The following is a 22884-nucleotide window of genomic DNA, read 5'->3' as shown; positions in this document are numbered from 1 at the left end:
GTAGAAAATCAAATATGGGTCTTACTGAGCTTAGTCTAGTGAGGAAGGCAGACATTAGCCAAGTAAACAGGAAATAACTGTATAAATTATAAAACATGATTACAAACTAATAAAATCTCAATGATTTAGAAAATGAAATAGTAGCCAGCAGAACTACTGACTTACCTCAAGTGGAAATTTTTGTCCTTCTAAACTATGTTCTGATCCATCAGATGACATATTGCATTTTCCCCAGTGAAAAGTTATCTTGCTTGCTTTGAACACCATTTCTGAAACTCCTCCACTGAGATGGTAGTCATTAGTGAGATTAATTTCCACTGAAAAAATCAAAACAAAACAATAAAGTTGCATCTAAGTTTCTGAAAATAAAAATTACAGATTTCCGCTAAATTTTCTTCTATTAAAAGTACGTTAAGAAAATCATTGAGCGAGCCTTGATGGCCTAGCGGTTAAAGTTCCGCGTGCTCTGCTTTGGCAGCTCAGGTTCAGTTCCTGGGGCGGAACTAAACCCCTCATCTGTCAGTAGCCATGCTGTGATGGTATCGGCTCACACAGAAGAGCCAGAACTTACAACTATACACAACAATGCAGTGGGGCTTTGGGGTGGGGAGGGAAGGGAAGACAAAAAGGAGGAAGATTGGCAGATGTTAACTTAGGGTGAATCTTCCCTGGCAAGAAAAACCAAAAAACAACAGAAAAACATTTTTTAAAAAAAGAAAGTCATTTATTGGATAAATTAAAAAAATACTAAGCTGTCATTTTTGGAAGCTGAACTTGTAACTCTGTACAATGTACTTAATATATTTTGTTGCCACCAATGTAAATTAAACCAAAGAACTTAACTGCTGTACAACTTTAATAGCAGAAGCCAGCCAGTGCACCTGCCCTGTTTATTCAGTGTCCTGAGACTGTCATTCCTCCAAAACTCGGCTTCCCTAAGGCATTTGATGTAGCGAGGGGAATGAGTAAAGGGAGAAGGGACAGAAGAGTGGAGAGAGGAAAGCCTTCTCTTGGGAGTGCCCCTCACCTTCTCACTTTCACCCCATTTCTACTCCTTTTCGAGCTGCTGCTTTTGTCCCACCTCCTAACCCCTCCAAACATCACGCTGGGCTTCACCAAACTCCAGAACTGTCCTAGGCTGTGGCAAGGAGACTGGGAATCCCATTCCTCTTGAAGAGGTTTGAGCCATCTCATGTTTGAACCCTAAGTAGTAACCCTCGAAATCTTAAACTCTCCTATTTGAGTTCCATAGCAGATATTATTTGATGGTACTACAAGTCGTCTAGAAATTAATGATTCTCTTGAGAGCCTAATGTAAGACTTCAATATCTCTCAATCAGATTTAAATGGTCTTTGTTCCATTAGGCAGAAACCACTGCTGGCATTAGGGACTGAATCCCACATGTTGGCCAACCAGCTAGAGAGATAAACTTCCATTTAATAATGGCCAGCACAATAACAATAATGGTCAACATTTATTTATCACTTATAATGCACCATGCATTACATTAACTACTCTACACGGATTAAACATTTGATCCTTACACAATCCTATGAAGGAGACACCATTATAATCCCTATTTTACAGATAAGGAAATTGAGTCATGGAGAGGTTAAGTAACTGGCTCAAGGTTCCACATTGCACTTTAAAGAGCCAGTAGTGAACCCAAAATTGTGGCTCTAAAAATGAAGTGCTTGACCACACCCACTAAGAAAAACAGAGTGGAGATTATATGCTTGACTGCTTTGTAACATCCTTCAAAACTGGTAATGAAAATGTTAAGATTTGGGATGAAATATTTTTATGTATTTAATTAATATACTATAACATGTAATAATCTTAATTACTCATTCAACAAATACTCATTGAGTGCTTATTATGTATCAGTCACTGATGCAGAAAAATTCCTACACTAACGGGATCTAAAATTAAATTACTATATTCAAATAACTATATTACCAAAATATGAAAAATAGAGAAAAAATTCACTAATGAGAAAACCATCCCAACATAGCTACTGTTATAATTTTGAATATTTTTTCTAATTTTTTTCCCATGAGTATATTTGTTTTTATCTAACTTCCTGATATACATACAATTTCACTTAAAATATGACAATAAATAAATGTTAAAAAATATAATATGAGAAAAGGAAAGTTTTTCATTTTTTGAAAACTATTTTGTCCATCTATTGGTTACTGGAATTATTTTTGTAGTATTATATTTTGCATGTTTTAAAAAGATAGTCTCAAAAAAAAAGCACTTGGAGAGTGCTTCCCCAGGATAGTATACAATTTGAAACTTTCTACATAGAAGTGCTAGTACTTTCTTTTCTTAAAATTCAATTATAGTCGATCGCTTTTTTCATATCCAAATATGGAATATAGGATGAGGCTGAGCAGACAAGATCGAACTATAATGCTCCAGAAAAGGAAATCCTGATTGACTAAGTGACTAACCAGTGATGGAGTTATTAAATTACATTAACTATATATTTCATTATATTTATCACATCTTCTAGTGGAGGTATAAATATTGTCATATTACTGGAGAACATGACATTACGACTTTGGTCATTTTGTTCATTTATTTATTTATTTTAAAGATTGGCATCTGAGCTAATATCTGTTGCCCATCTGCTTGTTTTTCTTCTTCTTCTCCCCAAAGACCCCGCTATATAGTTGTATACTCTAGTTGTGAGTGCCTCTGGTTGTGCTAGGTAGGACGCTGCCTCAGCATGGCCTGATGAGTGGTGCTAGGTCTGCGTCCAGGATCCAAACCAGAGAAACCCTGGGCCACCAAAGTGGAGCAAGCGAACTTAACCACTGGGCCATGGGACCAGGCCTTGGTCATTGTATTTTTTGAACACATTTTCAAAACATTGTCTAAACTTCCAATTTTCTATGTTCTACTTGATTTTTTCTACCTATACTTTCTATCCAGTTCATAGTGCACTATTCAAAGGAAAATGAGATGAAACTAATCTAAACATCCTCTAGGTCTAAAAAACATACTAACGCCACAAAGAAAATGCAAACGTTTTACCTGTTTTCCCAGTGTTATGAATGAACGTGTTTTCCAAAGATGTTCTATCCCAGCCCTGAAATTTAAGTTTCTTAAGATTCACATTCACTTGAGTAAGATCTCCATCAATATTGATAGGAGATTGTTTGAGGCTATTACATGTTGGATATTTCTTTCCCCAATGTTTTTGATTCAGCGCTCCTAGGGAAAGCAAAGGGGAAGAAGTTAGCTTCTCAAGTTATCAAGCAAAAAATAAACTTTATTTTATAAAGTAGTTAATACATTTTATAAAAATTGATACAATAGTGGGAAAAACTGAGACATCTTTGAACTAACTCATAAAATAATTATGGTGAGACATAGATTCTAGGTTTTCATATAATACACAAGAAAAAGAGGCCCAAAGAAGAACCACATCGGCGTAGGGTTGAAAAATGGCTTTGTTTAGCCATCACACTCTGCCAAATCAACAGAAAGCCTAACTGTCAGATCAGAGAGTCAGTCCTAGCCCAGAGTTCCAGATTGAAAGGTGTCCAGATGACAGGTGTGAAGTTCTGACTTGCTCAGCACTCTCCATTAGGGGAGGCCTCTTCAGACCTTCCGTCACCCCTGCCATTGAATGTTTTGGTTTAATTTCCATCTGCTCAGGATCTTATTTATAAAAACATAATCACTAGGATTTCCTTGAAATATCTCCCCCTCTCTCTCCCTCTCCCCTTTTTTTTCTGGTCATAAAACTTACCAAGTTTTATTGTTTAACAACAAGATAAAAAACCCAGGGCTTCCTAGAAAGATTTGGCTTACAGTGAAGTGAATTTTCACGTGTTCCACAGAATGACCAGTCCTCTAAACCAAAACTACCCTGTGTTGCCTTTATTTCACCCCTACCCAAAACCAAGAACTATCTCTCATAACCGTAAGTTACTGGACATTAACTTCGCTAGCACCAAAGCAGTGCTAAGAACAGGGATGCTCTACTTAAAAGTCTATTAAAATATATGAAATGTTGCAAGTCCAAGTCTTAAACTTTTTTTCTGGTTAAACTCTAGCATTTCTGCAGCCATCCCATGAAAGAGCAGGGTGGCAGCACAATTTTCAACTTGGACCCTTTCAAATGCTCTTCTTTCAGAAAATGAGTGTGGGTAAGCCATGATTTTACATGATTGATTTTTTAGAGAAATTCTAAGTAAACAGACCCTCCATACAACCCTAGTTTCGGCCATCTTCCTTCTGTAATAAAGGAATCAGTAAAGATTGATTTCCATGCAAGCTCTCAATATGGGACAAAGCTAACTGCATAACTTAGCCCAGGAAAGAAATAATAATTAGTCACATCATGAAACTGCCTATATGACCAGGCAAAATTAGGCAATTTGTCTCCTAGCGAGGCATCTACCAGAATCAATAGGTACTGAAAATTTATTTTATTTTAAAATCTAGCTCTATTCCTGGAGAGTGCTTGAGTACAACATGCTTTAAATATGCACAGTGATGCACATTTTCGCTTCTACGAGCAGCTTTAATAATTTGAGAAATAATATGTTAATTTCACAGTAAAGAACATTGGCACAGGGACAAGAAAACACTGCTTGTTTGATTAATGTCAATGCAACAGAAGCAGAGAGAGAAATTGCTGCACAAATCAATAAGGCCTTTTTTTATTGCTTACATTTTTAAAAACAGTACAATAAATTCCAAGCACACTTAGGAAGAGTCTCATCGTTGTGGTGTACAGAATCATAAAATTTTAGGTCTCTAGTAACACCGCACATGATTTATATGATTTATTGTTCATAGCATTTAGTGATCATCTCTATTTGGATTCTAAGTCAGCATATCCATAACTGAACACTTGATTTCTTCCCTGTAACAAGTTCCTCCTACAATCTTTGCCATCCCTTAAACTTAGAGGTCATCCCTGATGCCTCTGTTTCCTCTTCAGCAAGCCCTTTTGGGTCTACCTTCAAAATATATCCCTAATCAGATCATTTGTCGTCTCCACTATACTACCCTAGCCTAAGCCACTGTTATCATCAGCCTAGATCTTGCTAATCCACAAGCAGCATCACTGTCACCTAGGAGATTGTTAGAAGTTAGGCCCCCACCATAGCCTTACTAAGTCAGAATCTACATTCTAACACAATCTCCAGGAAACTCAAATACACATTAAATTTTGAGAAGCAATGGCTTAGATATCTCTAGTGCCTTCTAAACTGGTCTCTAGTTTCTTCTCTTGCTCCTTCCATAATTGTTCTCCACTTACACAGTAGGCAGACTTCTGAGATGGCACCCACAATTCCCATGCCTTGGTGTACACACCTTGTATTATCCCCTCCACTTGAGGGTGGGCAGGACCTGTGAATATGATGAGATAATCATTCCCTTGATTAGGTTACGTTATATGGCAAAGCTGACGGGGACTCCCTCCTGTGATTACGTGATGTTACAGAAGGCTTCACCTTGGCAAATTGGAGGGAAAGAGAGATTGAAAGTGTGAGAGATTCTCCTGCTAGCTTTGATGAAGTAAGTTACCAGCTTGTGAGAGGGGCACCTGGCTAGGAACTAAGAGTGGCCCCTAAGATATGAAAGTGCCCCTAGCCTGACAAACGGCAAAAGCAAACAAATAATAAGCTCGCCACAAAAAGCCAAATACTGTATGATTAATCAAATTCAGGGAGAGAGAAAGTAGAATGGTGGTTGCCAAGAAATGGCGGGAGGAAGAAAAGGGGAGTTGTTTAATGGGCATAGAGTTTCAGATCGGCAAGATGAAAAAGTTCTGCAGATCTGTTTCACAACAATGTGAGTACACTTAACACTACTGCTGTTAAGTATACGATTAAGATGGTAAATTTTGTTATGAGATTTTTACCACAGTAGAAAAAATGGTTAAGATGGTAACAAACAGACAGACAAAAAACTGGGACCTGGATCTCAATCTTGCAACCACAAGGGAGTGATCCTGCCAGCAACCTGCATAACATTGGAACAGGACCTCAGGGTTCAAATGAGAACATGGCCCAGCTGGAACCTGGATTTTAGACCTATGAGACCCTGAGCAGAGAACCCAGACAAACCGTCCCTCCTCTCTGACTCTTGACCCATGGAAACCATGACATAAATATGTGTTGTTTTAAGCCACTAAATTTGTAGTAATTTGTTATGCAGCATAAGAAGACTAATACAATCAATAGCTAAAGTAATCTTTTAAAGTACATATCAGATGGTGTGTCACTTCTTGGCTCAGGTCCCTTCAATACCTTTTCATCTCACTCAGAATAAAATATAAACTCCTTAAGATGGCTGACTGATCCTACATGATGTCCCCACTCCTATCCTCTCTGATCTCATTTCCTATCGCTGTGGTGATTACTACTCTAGCCATACTGGCTTCTTTTCTGGCCTCGGGGGTTGGCACTTGCTGCCATCTCTTTCTGGAATACTCCACCCTAGATATCTGCAAGGCTTGTTCTCTCACTCTCTCACCTCAATCAGGTCTCTGCTCTAATGCATCTCAAAGGAGAGGCTTTCTCTGAACATCACATATGAAATCATTTCCCTCTCTTAGTCATTCTCAATCCCCTCTCCTTACTTTATTTTTCTTCTCCTAAGATATTAATTATGTTTACTTATTGTCTCCACACTCCAGCATCTATTAAAAAGCCTCACACATAGTAGGTGTTCAATAAACATTTATTGAATCAGACAAAAAAATGAGGAAGTCTTTTGTTTTATGAGTTTGAGCTCACAGGGATCTAAGATGAAATGGCAATAGAAAAAAAAAGAAAGAAAGAAAACTGGCCAATTGAAACATTTCTAAACTCAACTGCCAGTCACCTCTGACTGTTATATGACAATTTTCTTGAGCAGTATCTACGAAACTTCTGCTGAAGGATATCGAGAAAGATCTGATGTCCAAATTGTATGATGTCTGACATTTTATAGCACAATGATCCTGAGTAACTGGATTATGTATGAAGTGAATCAAATGATTATACTCAGTGTAGACCCAGTTTAAAACACCTACTAGATCATGGTGCTCAGTACAGTACATGTTCAGGAAGCCTCCTTAATTTTTGTGATTAGAAGACAAAATAAAAGAGGCAGAATCGGTAAAAGGAATTTTTTTAGTGAAAAGGCTGTAAAACAGAAAAAGTTCACAAAAAAGAAGAACTTGAGGTTCTTTTTGCAAAGGACTCTGAAAAGATCATGTTTCAATCATAAATAGAAAAACAGAGGAAGTAAACTATTAGAGTGCTAAAACTGTGCACAAGCATGAAACATAGATCAAAAGAGCATTAAATATATTTTAGTTGTTTCATAATGAAACACAGATTAACCTTACACTTAAACATTATTTTTTAAATGCCCAAATTAATATTTTTAATGTTTCAATTGGAGACCTCAGTCCATGTTGTAAAGCTAGGTTGATGCATCTGAGACAGCAGGATTCATTCATATTCATAGGAACAGAATTCATAGGAACTCTATTGTATTCACCTGAGTGGTATTAGCGACTGTTGTGAAGGAAGAAATTAGGACACTGTTGTAATTGCAGCAGAAGATTATCAGGGTGAGTTACTCATAAGGAGGATTGCAGAGTACTAAATATTAGCTCTAGAGAACTAAAATAAATTATTCATTCACATATTCATCCATTCTTTCATCCTTTTATTGACTCACCTGAATTCGTACCATTCCTATAAATCTCCTTTGCTTACTTCTATTGGAGCACCTAACAGACTGTATTTCGTCTGTTATCTATTTTTTCTATATCTTATTGCCAAACTCTGAGTCTGGCACATAGTAGAAACAAATTAAATGCTTGTGAAATAGTCATTGTGCACCAAATGAATGTACAGCATTCAATATTTATATCCTGTTCACTCTCTTTTCCAAACAGAATAGAAAGCAATTCTAGGCTCTGTAGGAGAAATGCATGAGCTCACATTTGTTTGCTTGCTTATTTCTTCTTGCATCCCAGAATGTTGGGGGCACGTTAAATAAAAAGTAGATAAATGCCTAAAGGAGTCGATGGGATGAAGGAGAGGAAACGTGGATATGAAAAACACACAATGCAGGCCTTAAGGGATGGGCAGAATCTGACAGGCAGAAAGGGAACCAAGAGTATGTCTGGTTGAGCGATGAACCTGAACAACCTCAAGGTGGCAGAAAAGTGCAGGCAATGCTCGGAGAGAAGCGAGCAGATCAGCTAGGTCCAATGAGTGCAGAGCAGATGCCAGGAATTGTACAGAGGGAGATGGAAAGGCAGACTGTGATCAAATGCACCTGGGTACCAGTGTGGGCACTGAGGCCCTGGAAGAGTAGGAAGCTCACAGCTGCCTTATCAGAGAGATTAAGCTGGCAGGAATGCAGAAAGGAAGAGGCTGCATAAGTAATGGACATTTTCATAGGCATCTTCTATTCGTCTTCGTTTGATTTTTACAGAATCCCCGTGCAAGGGACTGACTGTTTATGTCTCTCCAAAATTCATATGTTGAAACCAAATCCCTAGTGTGGTGGTATTTGGAGGTGGGGCCTTTGGGAGGTGATTAGGTCATGAGGGCAGAGCCCACATGAATGGAATTAGTGCCCCATGAAAGAGACTCCAGAGAGCTCCCTCACCTGTTCTGCCACAGGAGGACACAGCAAAAAAGATAGCAGCTCAGGAAATGGTCCTCACTAGACACCAAATCTGCCGGCACCTTGATCTTGGACTTCCCAGCCTCCAGAACTGTAGAAATACATGTCTGTTGTTTATAAGCCACCAGTCTATGCCATTTTGTTATAGCAACCCAAACGGCCAAGACACTCTGTACTTATTTGAACAAAATAGGTCTGTCAGCACCCTTCTTAGGATCTGACATCTAAGGATTAAATAAACATTTCCTGAATGAATAAATGCTTCAATAAGATATCTACAGTTACCTACCCCTCAATGTCCATGTCCTATACATCTTGACCTATTAGTGTTCTAAATAGAAACACATTCGAAAAAACATCCTATGTAGGGAAATAGCACTCCACAGTCTGTAACATAGAAATATCAACTGAAGAAAACTAAAGTGTAAAATAAAGAGGGAATGAGTAGAAAAACAAAATGCCCATGCAAGTCTTTAATATTTGGGTAAAAAAGTGAGAAAATGATGAAAATGAAAAGAAAGTCAAAGAAAAAGATCGTTTGTCCTCTCACTTCTTTGCATTATTCCTGGTGAATCTTACCAATAGTGTGTAAGGTATTCAGCATAGGTCCACTGAAAATTCATAGAAGTATGATGAAAATCTCAATATTGATTTCTTTTCAAGGTTACCGTAAATTGCTGATCTTTAACAAGATTTGAATAAGAGCAGACTTAGAAACTGATTCTTTAAAGATCAAGATATTATTAAGAAAAAAATATACTCCTTTTAATCTTAATGAATTTCTTTCCTAGTCCAGGTTTTGATGTAAGAAAATGTTTGCGTCTCTACACATATACATACAAAAATATTAATAAAAGGCAAGTATAAATGTAATACTGAAGTGTGGACTGTGGTAACGCCTGTAGCATCTATTACTAATTGACAAACTCCATTCAAGATTCCAGACATTATAAATCACAGCTTTATAAATTACTGCGGCTTGCTTTATATATGCTAGCAAATATACCAAAAGCCCAAATTAAAAAATCACTGAAACAGTATAAAGCTATCACAGCAGTGAACGACTTGGATTTAAATTTCAGTTTATTAAAATATAAAAATGAAATAAACCAGTGCTATTTTCAATGAAAATGTAACATCGAATTTAGAACTCTAGCAAAATGGAAAGATGATATATTTAAGCAGACATTTTTCTGATGCTGCAGTCAGCTGTTTGAGAAAGAAGGCTTCCTCAAAAATAAGAAACTAAAGCCTCAAGTTACTGAAAAACCATCATTAAGTGATTTTACGTCACACCAGTAAATGTTATCACATAAACTGGCTGAAACAAAGAAAGAAGGACGCCTGAGATAATTGCTCACGTTGAAAACAAGAACGAGAATGTGTTTCCATGCACAAATCAGTGTGTCTGTCTGTTTGGGGCTAAGGGCTTTTGGAGCTAGAAAAAGCAAAGCAGTTGGCGAATGCAGATGATGGCTGCTATGAAAACTACACAGAAAGTAGATCAAATGCAAACAATTTCCCATGAGAAGCTGCTTAGTCAAGACTGCATTTTCCTTTATTATTTATCCTAATGGAATACTCACGTCGGGACAGTAGAAAGACTTTGCAAGCCTGGCTGATATATCCAATTGACAGCGGGTTACACAGGTCACGGAGGTAGTTATCAATTTATTTGGGAAAGTGCTAGCACAAATGTTCCTTAAGCACTATGATGGTTAAGAAAATTACTAACCGAAATTCAGCATAAATAGGGAGAGAGAGAGGTGAGAAATTTATTTCAAAGTTCCTATTTAAAATTATAGGACTTTTTCAAGTTGGAAAAATACAAAGTAAACAAAAATCTTTTAAAAAGTGATAAAAACTACTGCTCCATAATGCAATAAACTTATTTTTTGCAGACCACAGGAAAAAAATAACACAAAATGAAAAAGATCTAAGGACACTGACATGGTAAAACATTAGTACTCTGAAGACAAGAAATCAAAACCTGATAATCTGTGATGGGTATAAATGAAATCAATAAGCAGAACAAATAGGATGATACTCATAATGGGTCATAATTAACCAATGCTTTAATCAGAGAGTGAAATAAATCCTATAGAGAAGTAAAGAAGCTTTAGTTAAGGCAAGAAATTATGGGAGTACAAACTAACACAGCAGAATTGAAGACTAAAGCTAGGGTGTTGTTTTGAAGGATTTACGAAGGTTTTAAAGGATTCCTATTTGCAAGTGAGCAAGGGGGAAGGACAAAGAATGACTCCTAAGATCCTCACTGGGTGTACCTGGGTGTATCATGGCACCAGTCATGTTTGTACGGAGAATGGATGGAAAGCAAGATTTTGAATGTGGTTTTGGACTACAGACTTTAAGATTCCCAAGGAATTTCACTAGGTAATCAAGAATATGGGTCTGGGAGCCATTAAGAGGTCTGGACTAGAGACAGAGACTGGGGAACATCAGCATAGAGGTGGTGACTTAAAACTATGGATGTGGATGAAATATTTCCATTAAGGTCAGTAAGTGAGAAGAGGGTCAATGATAAGACATTGGAGAGCACTAACATTTAGGGAGCAGAGGGGAGGAGAAAGCACAAAAATAAACTAAGAATGAGTGGCCTGAAAGAGAATTGCAAATTTAGGAGAAAAGGGTATCACAAAAGTCATAGAAGATGGTTTCAACAATGGTGGATTATCCCAAAGTAGGTATCATACTGAAGATAACTGTGGGATTTGGATAGTTCTTAACTCCAAACCCCATATTCAGTGAAATGATGGACCTGGAACTCAGACCACAGTAGCCAGAAGAGTGACTGGTGGTGACAAAATAGCTAAGAAAGTGCTTTTAAAAAGCTTGCTATGAAGGAAAGAAGAGTGATAGAGCAGCATCCAGAGACAGACGCAAGGATGAGGAACAGATTTTTTTTAAAGACATAAAGAGATTTAAACATACATATATATTGAGGGGAAAGAGTTATTACGAGAGGGAGCTCGAAGTTATGGGAGGGTCATGATCAAGGTCCCGAAGGGGCAAAGATGCAGACCAAGGATGGAGAATTACTGGCCTATGAGAGAAAAAGAAACATTAAAAAAAATCAAGAAAATATGGATTTGTCTCTAAACACTCAGAGATGAGGGACTGAGAGATCTGACAGTTCACAGCACAGAGCTTCAGGTGCAGACCAGGATCACACGACATGGCAGGGAACGAGGTTTGGGAGTTGAGCCGACTTCAGTTCCAGCCCAGCCTCACCACTTCTAGGCACCACTCACCTCAGTCACTGAGCAAGTGAGGCTCAGTTACGTTATCTGAGACAGGAATAATAATCTCTTGTCTCTCAGACTGTGCATAGTAAATGAGATAATACAGGTAAACGGGCTGGCAGATAGTATGAATCTTCTTAACTCCTTTCCCTATTTTCTCAGGAAAACTGGAAGCAGGGTCATTAGCTGTGAAGAGAGAGGCAGGTAGGAGAGTGGGCTTGAGGAAAAGAGTGGAGAATGAAATAGTGGACATTTAAGACTGATGGAAAGCACTGAGGGGTCTGCTGATGTGGGAGACCAGGAATTTGTAGAGACACTGCTCAAAAGTGTCTGCTCGTGTTTTGTTTGTGCTTTGCTTTTGCAAGCTCAGTAGCCTTGATGGAGAAGCAGAGAGGGCAGAGTTTCAGTCCTACAGTGGAGATCAGCAGGATGGGTGTGATGGAACCAGAAAAGGTCAGAAAACTGGAGGATCTGGCAAAGGATGTTGAAGCTCCTCCCTCTGCCCTCCATCTCACATCTGGTATGGAAGGGAAAGCTAGTTTTTCTAAAAAAGTTGTTAAGCAGTTACAAACACAGCATCCTCTGTCATCTTTCATTTTAAGTATAAAATGTTAAGAACGATAGTGACGAAGCCCAAGACTGCAGTGCTTCTGCTGTGGCCTGCTATCAAATATTTGACTAATCAAAATTGGAAAAATCACAACTGAAATTTAACAATCTCCAGGAAGCACGAAGAGCTCTTGTTGCTCTATCACCCCTGACAAGCCATCACTTCTAAAAGGAAGAAAAGGCTCAGGGCTTAGGTAACTTTGTGATTAATGTTATGACCTTTATATTTGCCTGATTCTCTCCAAATGAGTTCACTGTGTTTAACATTCAGGATTGAGACTGAAGGCAATGCAGGCTGATTAACTGCAGGACTTTTCTGCAGCATTTGCTGTTAACTAACTGACCTCAATGAGAGGCAGGCAAACTATCTGTGGAATGATGAGAGAGACACAGAGCGAGATTGCTTTTCTTTGTTGCTGCAGTCTGGCTATTTCCCAGGAGATAGCAAATATGGAAGCAAAAAACAGCCCTGGAAATTACTCTTTGGTTTCAGGAAGAGAAACTCTTCCTGTAGAATAGCTCTGAAAGTTGTCTTGGAATCACTATAAACTCCCCTGTGGTCATAAACTTTTCCTCTTCTCCATAACTGATGAGCCAATGTCTTATAGCAAGGACGTAGCCGCACAAGAGATTAACAGTGACAGTGACAACACCATCATGTCTGTACTCAATGCTTATTGTCTACATACCTATTATCAATATGACTGTGGCTCTGTTTCATGCCTTTGGTAGGTATCAAGGATTCAGAGTTGATGTCTGACACATATATAACCTGATCTCTTTCTATTTGTGATAGGACTTCTGATAAATTTTCCTACAGCATTGTTTCATTGTTTTGGTGCCTATAAGACCAAAGATTCTGGCTTAATTCCTACATAGAACCATCAGTTTCTCCTTTCTGTATATACTTATCACAAAATTCTCTCTTAAATCAGATCTAGATGCATGCTACTGGTCACGGGCAAGGACTAAGAAGAAATCTGTGGGTAGATACCACAAATCCATTGCTCCAGCTAGGAATTCTATATTTTGTATTATCTCCAGATCCCATCAAAACTTAATTCCATTAAATATAGCTTTTAGTTCATTTTATTCACTCACTCATCAAATATTTATGGAGTTCCTAGTGTGAGAATACGTCTGGTGCAAAGGATTCAAAGACGAATAAAATCGCATCCGTCACCAAAGAACTCATGTTTTAGTGAGGACCCAAGACGTATCAAATGTTAATTGTAATAGAATCTAATAAGTATGCCAGCAGAGATATGCATGGAATATTTTAGGGACACAAAAGAGTTGTATCTAATCCAAATGGGACAAGAGATAAACAAGGCTTCCCGAATGCCAAGATGCCTGAGATAAATCTTAAATGATGGGTAAGTATCATCACATTAAAGGTGGGGAAGGAAGTCAGGGCTGAAGGTATCCAGGCAGAAAGAATAGTATGAGCACAGAAAAGAGAAAGAATCGTTATTAGAAAAGAACAGCAGGAAGTTCTATGTGCTGATACATAAAATGCAAGGCAGAGAGAGGAGAGGAAATGGGTAGAGGTGAGCAGATGATGAGGCTCTGAATGCCAGGACAAGAGGTGTGAACTTTTTAGGTAGGCTATTGAAGGGATTTAAGTTGCAGGTGGCATCGTCATATTGAAGTTTTATGTAGGTAATTACGGTTACAGAGTTGAGGACAAAATTGATGGCAGGTAGATTGGTTAGGAGTTTTAGCAAGAGGTTTCAGCAACAGGTTTTGTCACCTAATATTCTTCAGGTGGAGAATAGTGAGGATCCAAACTAGGGCAGAGAGAAGTGGAAAGAAAGAGGAAGAGACAGATTTGAGAAACAAGGAAAATTCAGGACCAGGGAGTTGATTAGCAGTGGGAATTAGAAGGGGGAGGTAGTGAATAACTACTTGAATGACTCTGGCTTGGGTGACTGAGGATGACAGTGCTACCAGTCAAGAGGGAACAGTTTCTATTCCTTCAGGGAACTCATTGCTAAGTCATTCTCTTCCATGGTCATCCTCCATGGCCACTCTGCAACCATACATTAGTTTCGGGGGAGGGAGAGCCATAGTTTTCTACGGTCTACACTAAGCTCTCCTCAGAGAGCCTTGATGATCAAGTGGAGTGGCATAAAGGTGGCCTAACTGAACTCTTCTTTGGACCAATTCTCTGCCGTGGGTGCAGCTTGAGTGGTACTATGGATTCTCAGATCCTCTCAGAGCATGCCAGCTGGTTTCAGGGGACTAAAATGATATAAAAATTTTAGCCTGATGATTCTGTCCATGAGAAAATTCAGGCTTTACCTTACTCTGTTTGCAAAGTGGCAATAAAATAGTGCTCTCATCAGCAACAACATAAAGAATAATGTAACGGCAGTAAATTCCTTAAACACGTATATTGCTGAATAATAATAAACATTATATGACATCAGTGATCATTTTGATTGCTCTTTCTAACAGAATAAAATCAGAAATGTTTCTTAAAATAATATAGAAAGAGCTAGAATTGGAAAAAAAATCCCCCAAAGAATTAAAGGCCTGTTTGCCTTTTGCATAAATCTACCTTTTCTCAGGCTTGCTATTGTATCGTGGTCCTTCCAAACCAGCTGAAAGCCCTATAGACAGAACTTGCATATGGATATTATTTAAGGAAAATAATGACAGCTAAAATTTGTTTTTCATGAGTAATTTGTAAAAAACAGTTCAATGAGAGCTAACAGAACCTATGAAATATAAAAGAAATAGATGATGAAACCTTATTACCCAAATTAAAAGTCTGAAATGAGAAAATAAAAAGTGTTTAAGTGATAATTAAGTCAAACTTCCTATTTAAAGATAGCAAATTTATTGCCTAGTTTTAAAAATCTTAAAGTTGAATCATGAACTATAATTAAATTTTTAATGTGGCGTTAACCAGCTTGTGAGAACCACATAGTCTATTGCTGTGTCTCTAGCCTTTCTGCTTTCTGAATCTCCACTTACTTTTTAATTAGTCTCAGTCAGGAAACTCCTGTAAACAGAGCACAGAAGTCTGAACACTGGCTCTTTCATTTTTTTTCCTAATTCATTTCTTAGTGATGAGGTTTAATATATGAGTTTTTGAATATAAGTAATTTCAGTACATAACAATTTATAAATCAGATAAAACAAGCTGGTAATCCATTTACATTGCAAAGAGATTTATTGCAACAGTCCCTTAAACCAGCAAGTGCTCCTATTCTTTAAGTATATACATAAAAAGGCTAAAGGAGAGAAAGACTTTAAAATATTATGAGTGACCGCCAAGGGACTATCAATCCCAAATAGAGATAAGATATTAAAATTGTCATGTAAGTCAACCATATTTGATTTCTAATAAATTGACTCTTCAAGGCTTTATCTATTATGCCAAATAAAATATATTTTGCATGGATTCAGAAGTATCTTAACTCGTTTCTACTCTGCGTCCAGACTTGTGGAAGATTCTGTAACAGCCTTTTCAGTAACAATAGATTTCAGTAGATTCTCTTCTTGGATGAGGTCTTCTGCCCTTGCCTGACTGCATGGAGCTGGGGCAAAGGAAGTGAAGCAGACACAGAGAAGGGAGGCCCCTTGAAAGTTACAGAAATCCTAAGGAGGGCTTAGGACTTCCACAGGCAGCGCAACTTGAGGGATGAAGAGGCAGGCTGGCTTTTAAGCCAACATAACACAGATCTTTGAAAGGTCGGGGGGCCCCAGCTGACATCTGTTTTATATATTTTTAACTAATTGATACTAGGGAGTAGTCAAAATTAAGAACAAGGTAAAAATCAACAATGCACTTGCAGAAGAGCAAATTCCTCTGTTTGCTCTGGCTTAGTTAATGCAATATCCATGTCTTCACACAGTCCATCACCAAAAAATAAATATCACTTTTCTAAAAGGTGTTCAAGACAGCTACACTAGTAATACCAAAAAGTATTGCCAATGATAGATAACAATGAGGTTATAACTATCAGTGATAGGTAACAATGAGGTTATAACTATCTCAGCTCCAGGAAGCCACTTCTATCCTCTGTTTAGGAAATCTATCTAAAATTTTGGGAGTTTCAAGAAGTTGACCCTAGACTATATCTCTAAAAATCAACAAACTGGCTTAGCATACAACATTTCTTTTCAACTAATTCACTGTGATCTCATCTAACTCTAGAAAACCAAATAGAGGAAATCTTCCAGATCTGAGATCTAATTCCATCATAACTCATCTGCCTCGTATTGAACTGCTTGGTTCTTACAATCCTCTAAATCAAAAATATATTTTATGAATTAGTCTTCTGATACCATGTTCAAAGAGCACATGTCTGGGACATTGACGGGTAATAGGAAAGCAAACGCTGCCCACAAATATGTTAGGTTTCCAAATCCAACTTTGATCTTCTGATCCTATTCTCTGGACCTGTAGGGGTCTGCTCCTTATTGTCTTAGTTCCTTTTTTTGGGGTAACTCTTTCAGATCTGAAAACATAAATATGAATTTTCCTTCAGTGAGTCTAGGATCGAGAAGGAGAAGACATATGGATGAACAAAATAATGCAATGAGAATTAAAGGTAATGTAGTAAAGACAATTCTGGGGTGTCAGGATTGGTTTTGAAAAGGAGATGATATTGAGTGTAGAAAGCCGAGTACATGTTCAATAAGACAGGTACTTTCCTGCCTAAGCCAGATCACCAGTCCCTTTGATAACTAGAGAAGACAATGAGGCTTTGATATTTAATTGCAACTCTCCTGTCTGGGATCTTACCTTGCTTTTTCACCTACATCTGGTATTGGGGTTGTATGCCATGCTCTGGCAAGCCTGACTCTCCCGGCTTCTGATCATAGCCTGTCGATCACAGAATCTCAGGAATGGGAAAAACCACCCTCGTTCAATTATCCAGTCATTGCTTGAATCCTTTATACCACACTTTTAATAATAAGCTTTTCTGTCTAGGATTAAACATCTCTGCTGTCAGGATCTCTTTGTCTCCCCCAGCATAACTTATTCCGACTTTGGATTTTTCTACGTTAGAAAGTCATTCCCTTTGGCAAACTAAGTTCTCCAAAAGTAACTTCTCTCCAGATTGTATCTACTTGGGGGCTAAAACAAAATGTTCAGTTATTTTTCCACATGAAGGTCCTGTAAATATATGAATACTGACACTGTAGTCTCCTGAGCTTTATTGTTTTCATGATATAGTCACACCTGCTTCACATATGTCAAGACTCTTTACCAATCAGGGGCACTTCTTCCAAACGCTCTCCAATTTGTCCATATTCTTTGAAAGCTTGACATCTAGAGCAGGGCACAACATTCTTTAAGGAATGAAATATGGAATTATAGATGAATTTTCTAAGCTATACAAGGTAACTGAAACTTTATCATAATAATAACAAGAACAATTTACGCGTGCATAGGGCTTTCTTTGGGAAATAGCATGGTACAATGTTGAAAGCATGAGTTCTGAAGTCAGACTTCCTGGATAAAAATCCTGTCCCCATCACTTATCAGCTGACTAATCATGGATAAGTCTCTTTACCTCTCTGTTCCTCACTATTACCACCTAAAAATATGGATCATATCAGGATGAACTTCACAGGATTACTCAGAGACTTAAATGAGCTAAGATAGGGGAAACCATTAGCACAGTGCTTGGCAAAAAATAAGTGGTTATGTACTCTCTCCATTTTTCTCTTTAACTCAAGCACACAACTCTTTCTTTGTCTCGGTGCTCTTGCACTCACCATGCCCCTGCCTGAAACATTCACACCCCTCCTCCTCATTGGCTGGTTCCTCCTCTTTCTTCATATCTCAGCTGAAATGTCCGCTCTTGGAAAGGCCCTCCCCACTTCTGCTAAGCTATTGTTGATCACATCACTGTGTTTATTCTTTCCACAATACTTCTCACACTTTGCAATTATCTTGTTTCCTTATTTGTTTTTCAGTCTTTCTCTCCCTAACAAAATGTAAGCTTAATCAGAGCGCTACCTTATCTGTTCTGTCAACTGCTGTATCCACAGGGACTAGCACTGAATGAATAAATTGATGATCATCACCTACAATTATTGTTATTGTATTTATTGGCATTTATCAATTCTCTTAGTTCTCATGAGTGGTCTCTGAAGCAGGAGATAAATGAATTCAGATTTTCAGAATAACTAAAATGCACAGCAATATGCGTTTTACAAACATAAGAGGAAATATGGTCACTAAAATGAATAAATCCACTAAAACTTTCCAAACATTTCTATGCAGCTTCAGAGAATTCAGTTCAATGGAGCATGAAACTCCATTTCATGTGCCCCAGTTTCTCATATAAGGACATTTCAGTACACATATTAAAAGGAAACGCTTATTTAGAACCCAGAATGATAATGTTACCATGGTACATCTATTTAGTTTAGTCTGAATTTGGCCTCACAAACAAAATTCTTCTAATAGAGGCTAAGTCACAGAAACTTAAAAAGTTACAAAACAAAATCTCACTGTAACATCCTGCTTTCATTCATTTTCCTTAGAATCCCTGGCAGACTTGAATAAAGGGAGGTTCACATGAAATGATGTATTTCTGAGGTCCTTCTATTGTTTTCTGATCCAAACATTTCCACAGAAAAATCATTAAACTCAATGTAGGATTTCCAATTGAATTATTTTTCTTTTTCAATTAAAACTAGAGGGTAATTCAATAGTTGAAACTAGTGTAATCGAATTTCTGCTTTGGTAGGCAGATATTTGTGGGCTCCGCAATATTGTATTTCCCTTTCTCTTCTATTAATTAAAATTTGCTTGTATTCTCAATGTGAAAGAGCAACACACATGACTATAGAGTAAATGCTAAAAGGCTCCATTTTACTCCTCCTCACCTCCTACTCCTTTTTAAAAGGTAGGTCCTACTAACTGGTTGGTGCATAACCTTTTCTTTGGAAGCAACTTTAAACTTACAGAAGAGGTTCAAGCACATAATAAAGACTGGTTTTTTCATTCACTATTTGAGAGGATGGTGCCTCTGTGGAAACACCTTTATCTCCACTCTCAATTCTTACACCCCATGCAGGACACCCCTCCTACCTAATGACCTTGCTCTGACATTCTACTGCAAACCCCTCTCAAAGCGGACAGCCTCCTTACTTCCTGTGGACAAACACCTCACAATGAACAGCCAAGCCACCACCCCAGATGACATCCTCCTCACCCCATGTGGGTTCCAACACCCCACACCCGGCAGCTCTCCTATGTGAATGTTCTCCTTGTATCATCACTAAGGCTCTGATTCTCTGTGCCAGGCCATGGCCCTGTGGATGCCCTCCTTACCTCATTTAACATCTGATACTCTGCCCCAGTCAATCCTGCTTTGTGGGTGCCCTCCTCACCACACTTGGACTCTGGCACCTGGCTCTGGGCCAGTTGCTTCATTCCACTGGCACAAATACTTACTTTCTTTCACCTCTCCTAATGGCTTTAAGGCTGAAATGTTCAGGAAGAAATCAAATGGAAGGGAAATGAAGGGAAGAGGAAGAAGAGAGGAAGAGCTCAGTCCTTTGTCTATGCATTGCATTTGGATATATGTGTATATATCCATAGTCTTTTTTCTTCTTATTTTTCTAAATAAATGGGATCATATTACACCTGTTAATATGACTTGCTTGTTGTCTCTAAACAATGACATCTTAGGGATGACTCAATGTCGGCATATGTAATTCTCCTATAAATGGCTGCATGGTATTCCACAGCATCGATATACTATAACTTATTTTACACACACACACACACACACACACACACTATCCACTCTCCTATTCTTGGACATTAAGGTTGATTCCAATTTTTGTTACTACAACCAAAGCTTCAATTTAACATCTTTGTACACCTATATTTTTAATCTCACTACAGAAATCTTATCACATTAAAACAGAGTGACAAGTCTTAGAGAAACTATAATGTAGTAATAACTTCTTTGATTTATGGCTTCTAGAAAGCAGCTAAAGCATGAAACAACAAGCAAAACATCTAATCTTTTCTGATGAAAGTGAAATGATTCTTTTATCTGGTATGATTTAACGGGCACAAAAAGGCTTGCTGACCAAAATTATCTTCCTCACAAACTGAAACAATGACTGAGATTTTCACGAAATTATTCTTTTAAGGATTCTACCTATAAAAGTAGTCTGATAGGTAAACACCTTCCCTGAGAGGGCTCCCATCAACTCATTAGCTCCTATTACTGTACTGGAGTGGACTTCATCAGGCCAGTAAAACAATAATTTGAGAACAAGTACTGAGGGATGAAGTTGTCAAGGACAGAGTTAGCTATGCCTTAGACTTCAGATGCAAGTCTGAGAAATGGAAGACCAGACATCTGGCAAGTTCCTGAGAAGGGGGTGCTGCCTGAAAGAGCAGGTCCTATTGAGACAAAAAAGACAGCACTCAGGGTAGCGGCTGGAGTTGCGTGTGGGATGGCTGAGGACTGGGCAGGGTGCTAGGGAAGAATGGTGCCCAAGGAGAAGTTTCAGGGACTTGCTTTGAGTTGAAGTGCTCATGCTTCACGGTCTCTTAGGGAGTGGAGAAAGGTGACAAGTTTGACATTTTATGGCACCAAAAGTTAAACTTTGCTTTCATTAGTTAACTATAACTAGTTTATTTTTTAAAATAATCTTTCTCCTATTTTAACAACTTTGATATATAAAAATAAGAAACTAGGAAATCAAAGAAAACAAATTGATCAACCATGGATAAAACATAATTATATAATTACAATCCAGTATTCTTCAACAATGTTACTTAAATGAAGACCTTACATTATCAGCTTTGTTAGCGTAGTCATAAGTACTTTTTAGAAATATTAGGGCTGTGCCAATGTCAATATAACACATAAAAAATTGTGTTTTCATATTTAACGAGTGTTGTGATGTAATTCTGTCGAGATTTGAAGGCAATACAGGATTTTTAATTAAATGAAATTATGCCGTTGGCAAGGCAATTTTGTTAATAACTCTAAATATGTTTAAAAACAGACACCTCCATTGTTTAAAAATAACTTTACTTAAATTTTCTCTCTTCTTTTGACAAGGAAAATTGTACAGAAAAATATCAATCATTAATTATGTTATCTTATAAAATCCAACACCCTTTAAGAATAAGTTAACCAAGGCAACCAGACCATCACATTTGTAGGGCAAAAATAAAAGGATCACCTGACTCTGAAATCCATCAGTTGATAAAAAGGGGCAGAGGGGCAGGAATCAGTAAATAACATTAGCAAGACACAGGCAGGTGAGAGGCTAGGAAGAAACTGACCTGTGTGTATATAGATTATAGGGACTGAGGCAGACATACCTGCAGACCAGGGTTAGCAATCATGGACATTCGAAAAACTGAATGAGATTTAAGCAGGTTAGACTGGGTTCTTCACAGTCAAAGTGAGGGAACTGTGTTCTTGGCAGGCTGGCAACAAACTTAAGGGAGTAGAACTCATACCAACCCCTTTCAGTTACCACTCCCCAGCCCTACTGTCCAAGGAGGGACAAAGCCAGTAAATATTCAGAGAGCTGGTAGATGGTAAGTGAAATATGCAAGATAGGCCTGGCTGTGTTGATGTTGAAGGTTGAGACTACAGGCCGAAGGTATGCTATCCCTTCAGAATAACATTATCTGCCCCTCTAGGCCCCCTTAATCTTTCAGTGGCCCCATATCTCCCAAAGTTGACCTGGGATATAAAGATAGTCTTAATTCTCCCCTTTCTCAGAGATCCTAGGGGTTCTATAGGAGAAACGCTGAGTTATCTGTCAGAATTTTGTCTTCTGTCTTAAAAGACCTGAGCCCTATAGACCACTACTCCAGCTTAGTCCCCATTTTATTCCGCTAGGTTGAGACCTAGCAAGTCAAGGTGGTCTTTCAGAGTGTAGCTGTTTTCCCCTATCCGTACTCCACTGAGGGAATACCCTTAAATCTAGGCGACAGCACTATTTCTAACACAGGCTCTATTTCTCTACCCTGTTAGGCGTTGTCTCTTTTCCAAGAAATGGATTAAGAGCCATGGCAACTGATGTTAGGATTAGTGTAGACGATAAACAGCTCTTACATTCCACAGGCTCTCACGGGGGAGACTTTAGATTCCCTCTCAGACTTATATTCCCCTTCATCATGTCCTTTGAGGTACAGGCCTTAAAATCCAGAAGAGGTTCCTGTTAGAAATATGATGTCTGGGGCTCTCACCACATACATGAATATGGAGGTGGGAAGGAATGTAAAGACCCTCCACACTGCCGAACAGTGGCTCATACAGCTGAACAGTTCTTTAGGTATTTGTAGGAAATCACTAGGTCCTTTCCTAATTTTTTTGATTAGGAGGAAAA

The 22884-nt window shown here is 38.2% G+C and overlaps 1 protein-coding gene across 2 annotated transcripts in view; it reads right to left on the bottom strand.

Annotated features, from left to right (window-relative positions):
• PTPRZ1 (protein tyrosine phosphatase receptor type Z1) overlaps positions 1-22884 on the bottom strand; it is a 176651-nt gene that overhangs the window by 81882 nt on the left and 71885 nt on the right. For both annotated transcript variants that reach the window (XM_046669354.1, XM_046669355.1), the window contains exons 3-4: positions 3047-3226; positions 166-317 (exon numbers count right to left, since the gene is read on the bottom strand). In XM_046669354.1, the coding sequence (XP_046525310.1) occupies positions 166-317; positions 3047-3226 (332 nt within the window). The remainder of the gene's footprint in view (positions 1-165; positions 318-3046; positions 3227-22884) is intronic.

The sequence above is a fragment of the Equus quagga genome, chromosome 8 (genome assembly GCF_021613505.1).
Source record: "Equus quagga isolate Etosha38 chromosome 8, UCLA_HA_Equagga_1.0, whole genome shotgun sequence".
Taxonomy (NCBI): domain Eukaryota; kingdom Metazoa; phylum Chordata; class Mammalia; order Perissodactyla; family Equidae; genus Equus; species Equus quagga.
The sequence above is the reverse complement of the archived record's forward strand: the minus strand, read 5'-3'. Positions and strand labels throughout refer to the sequence as shown.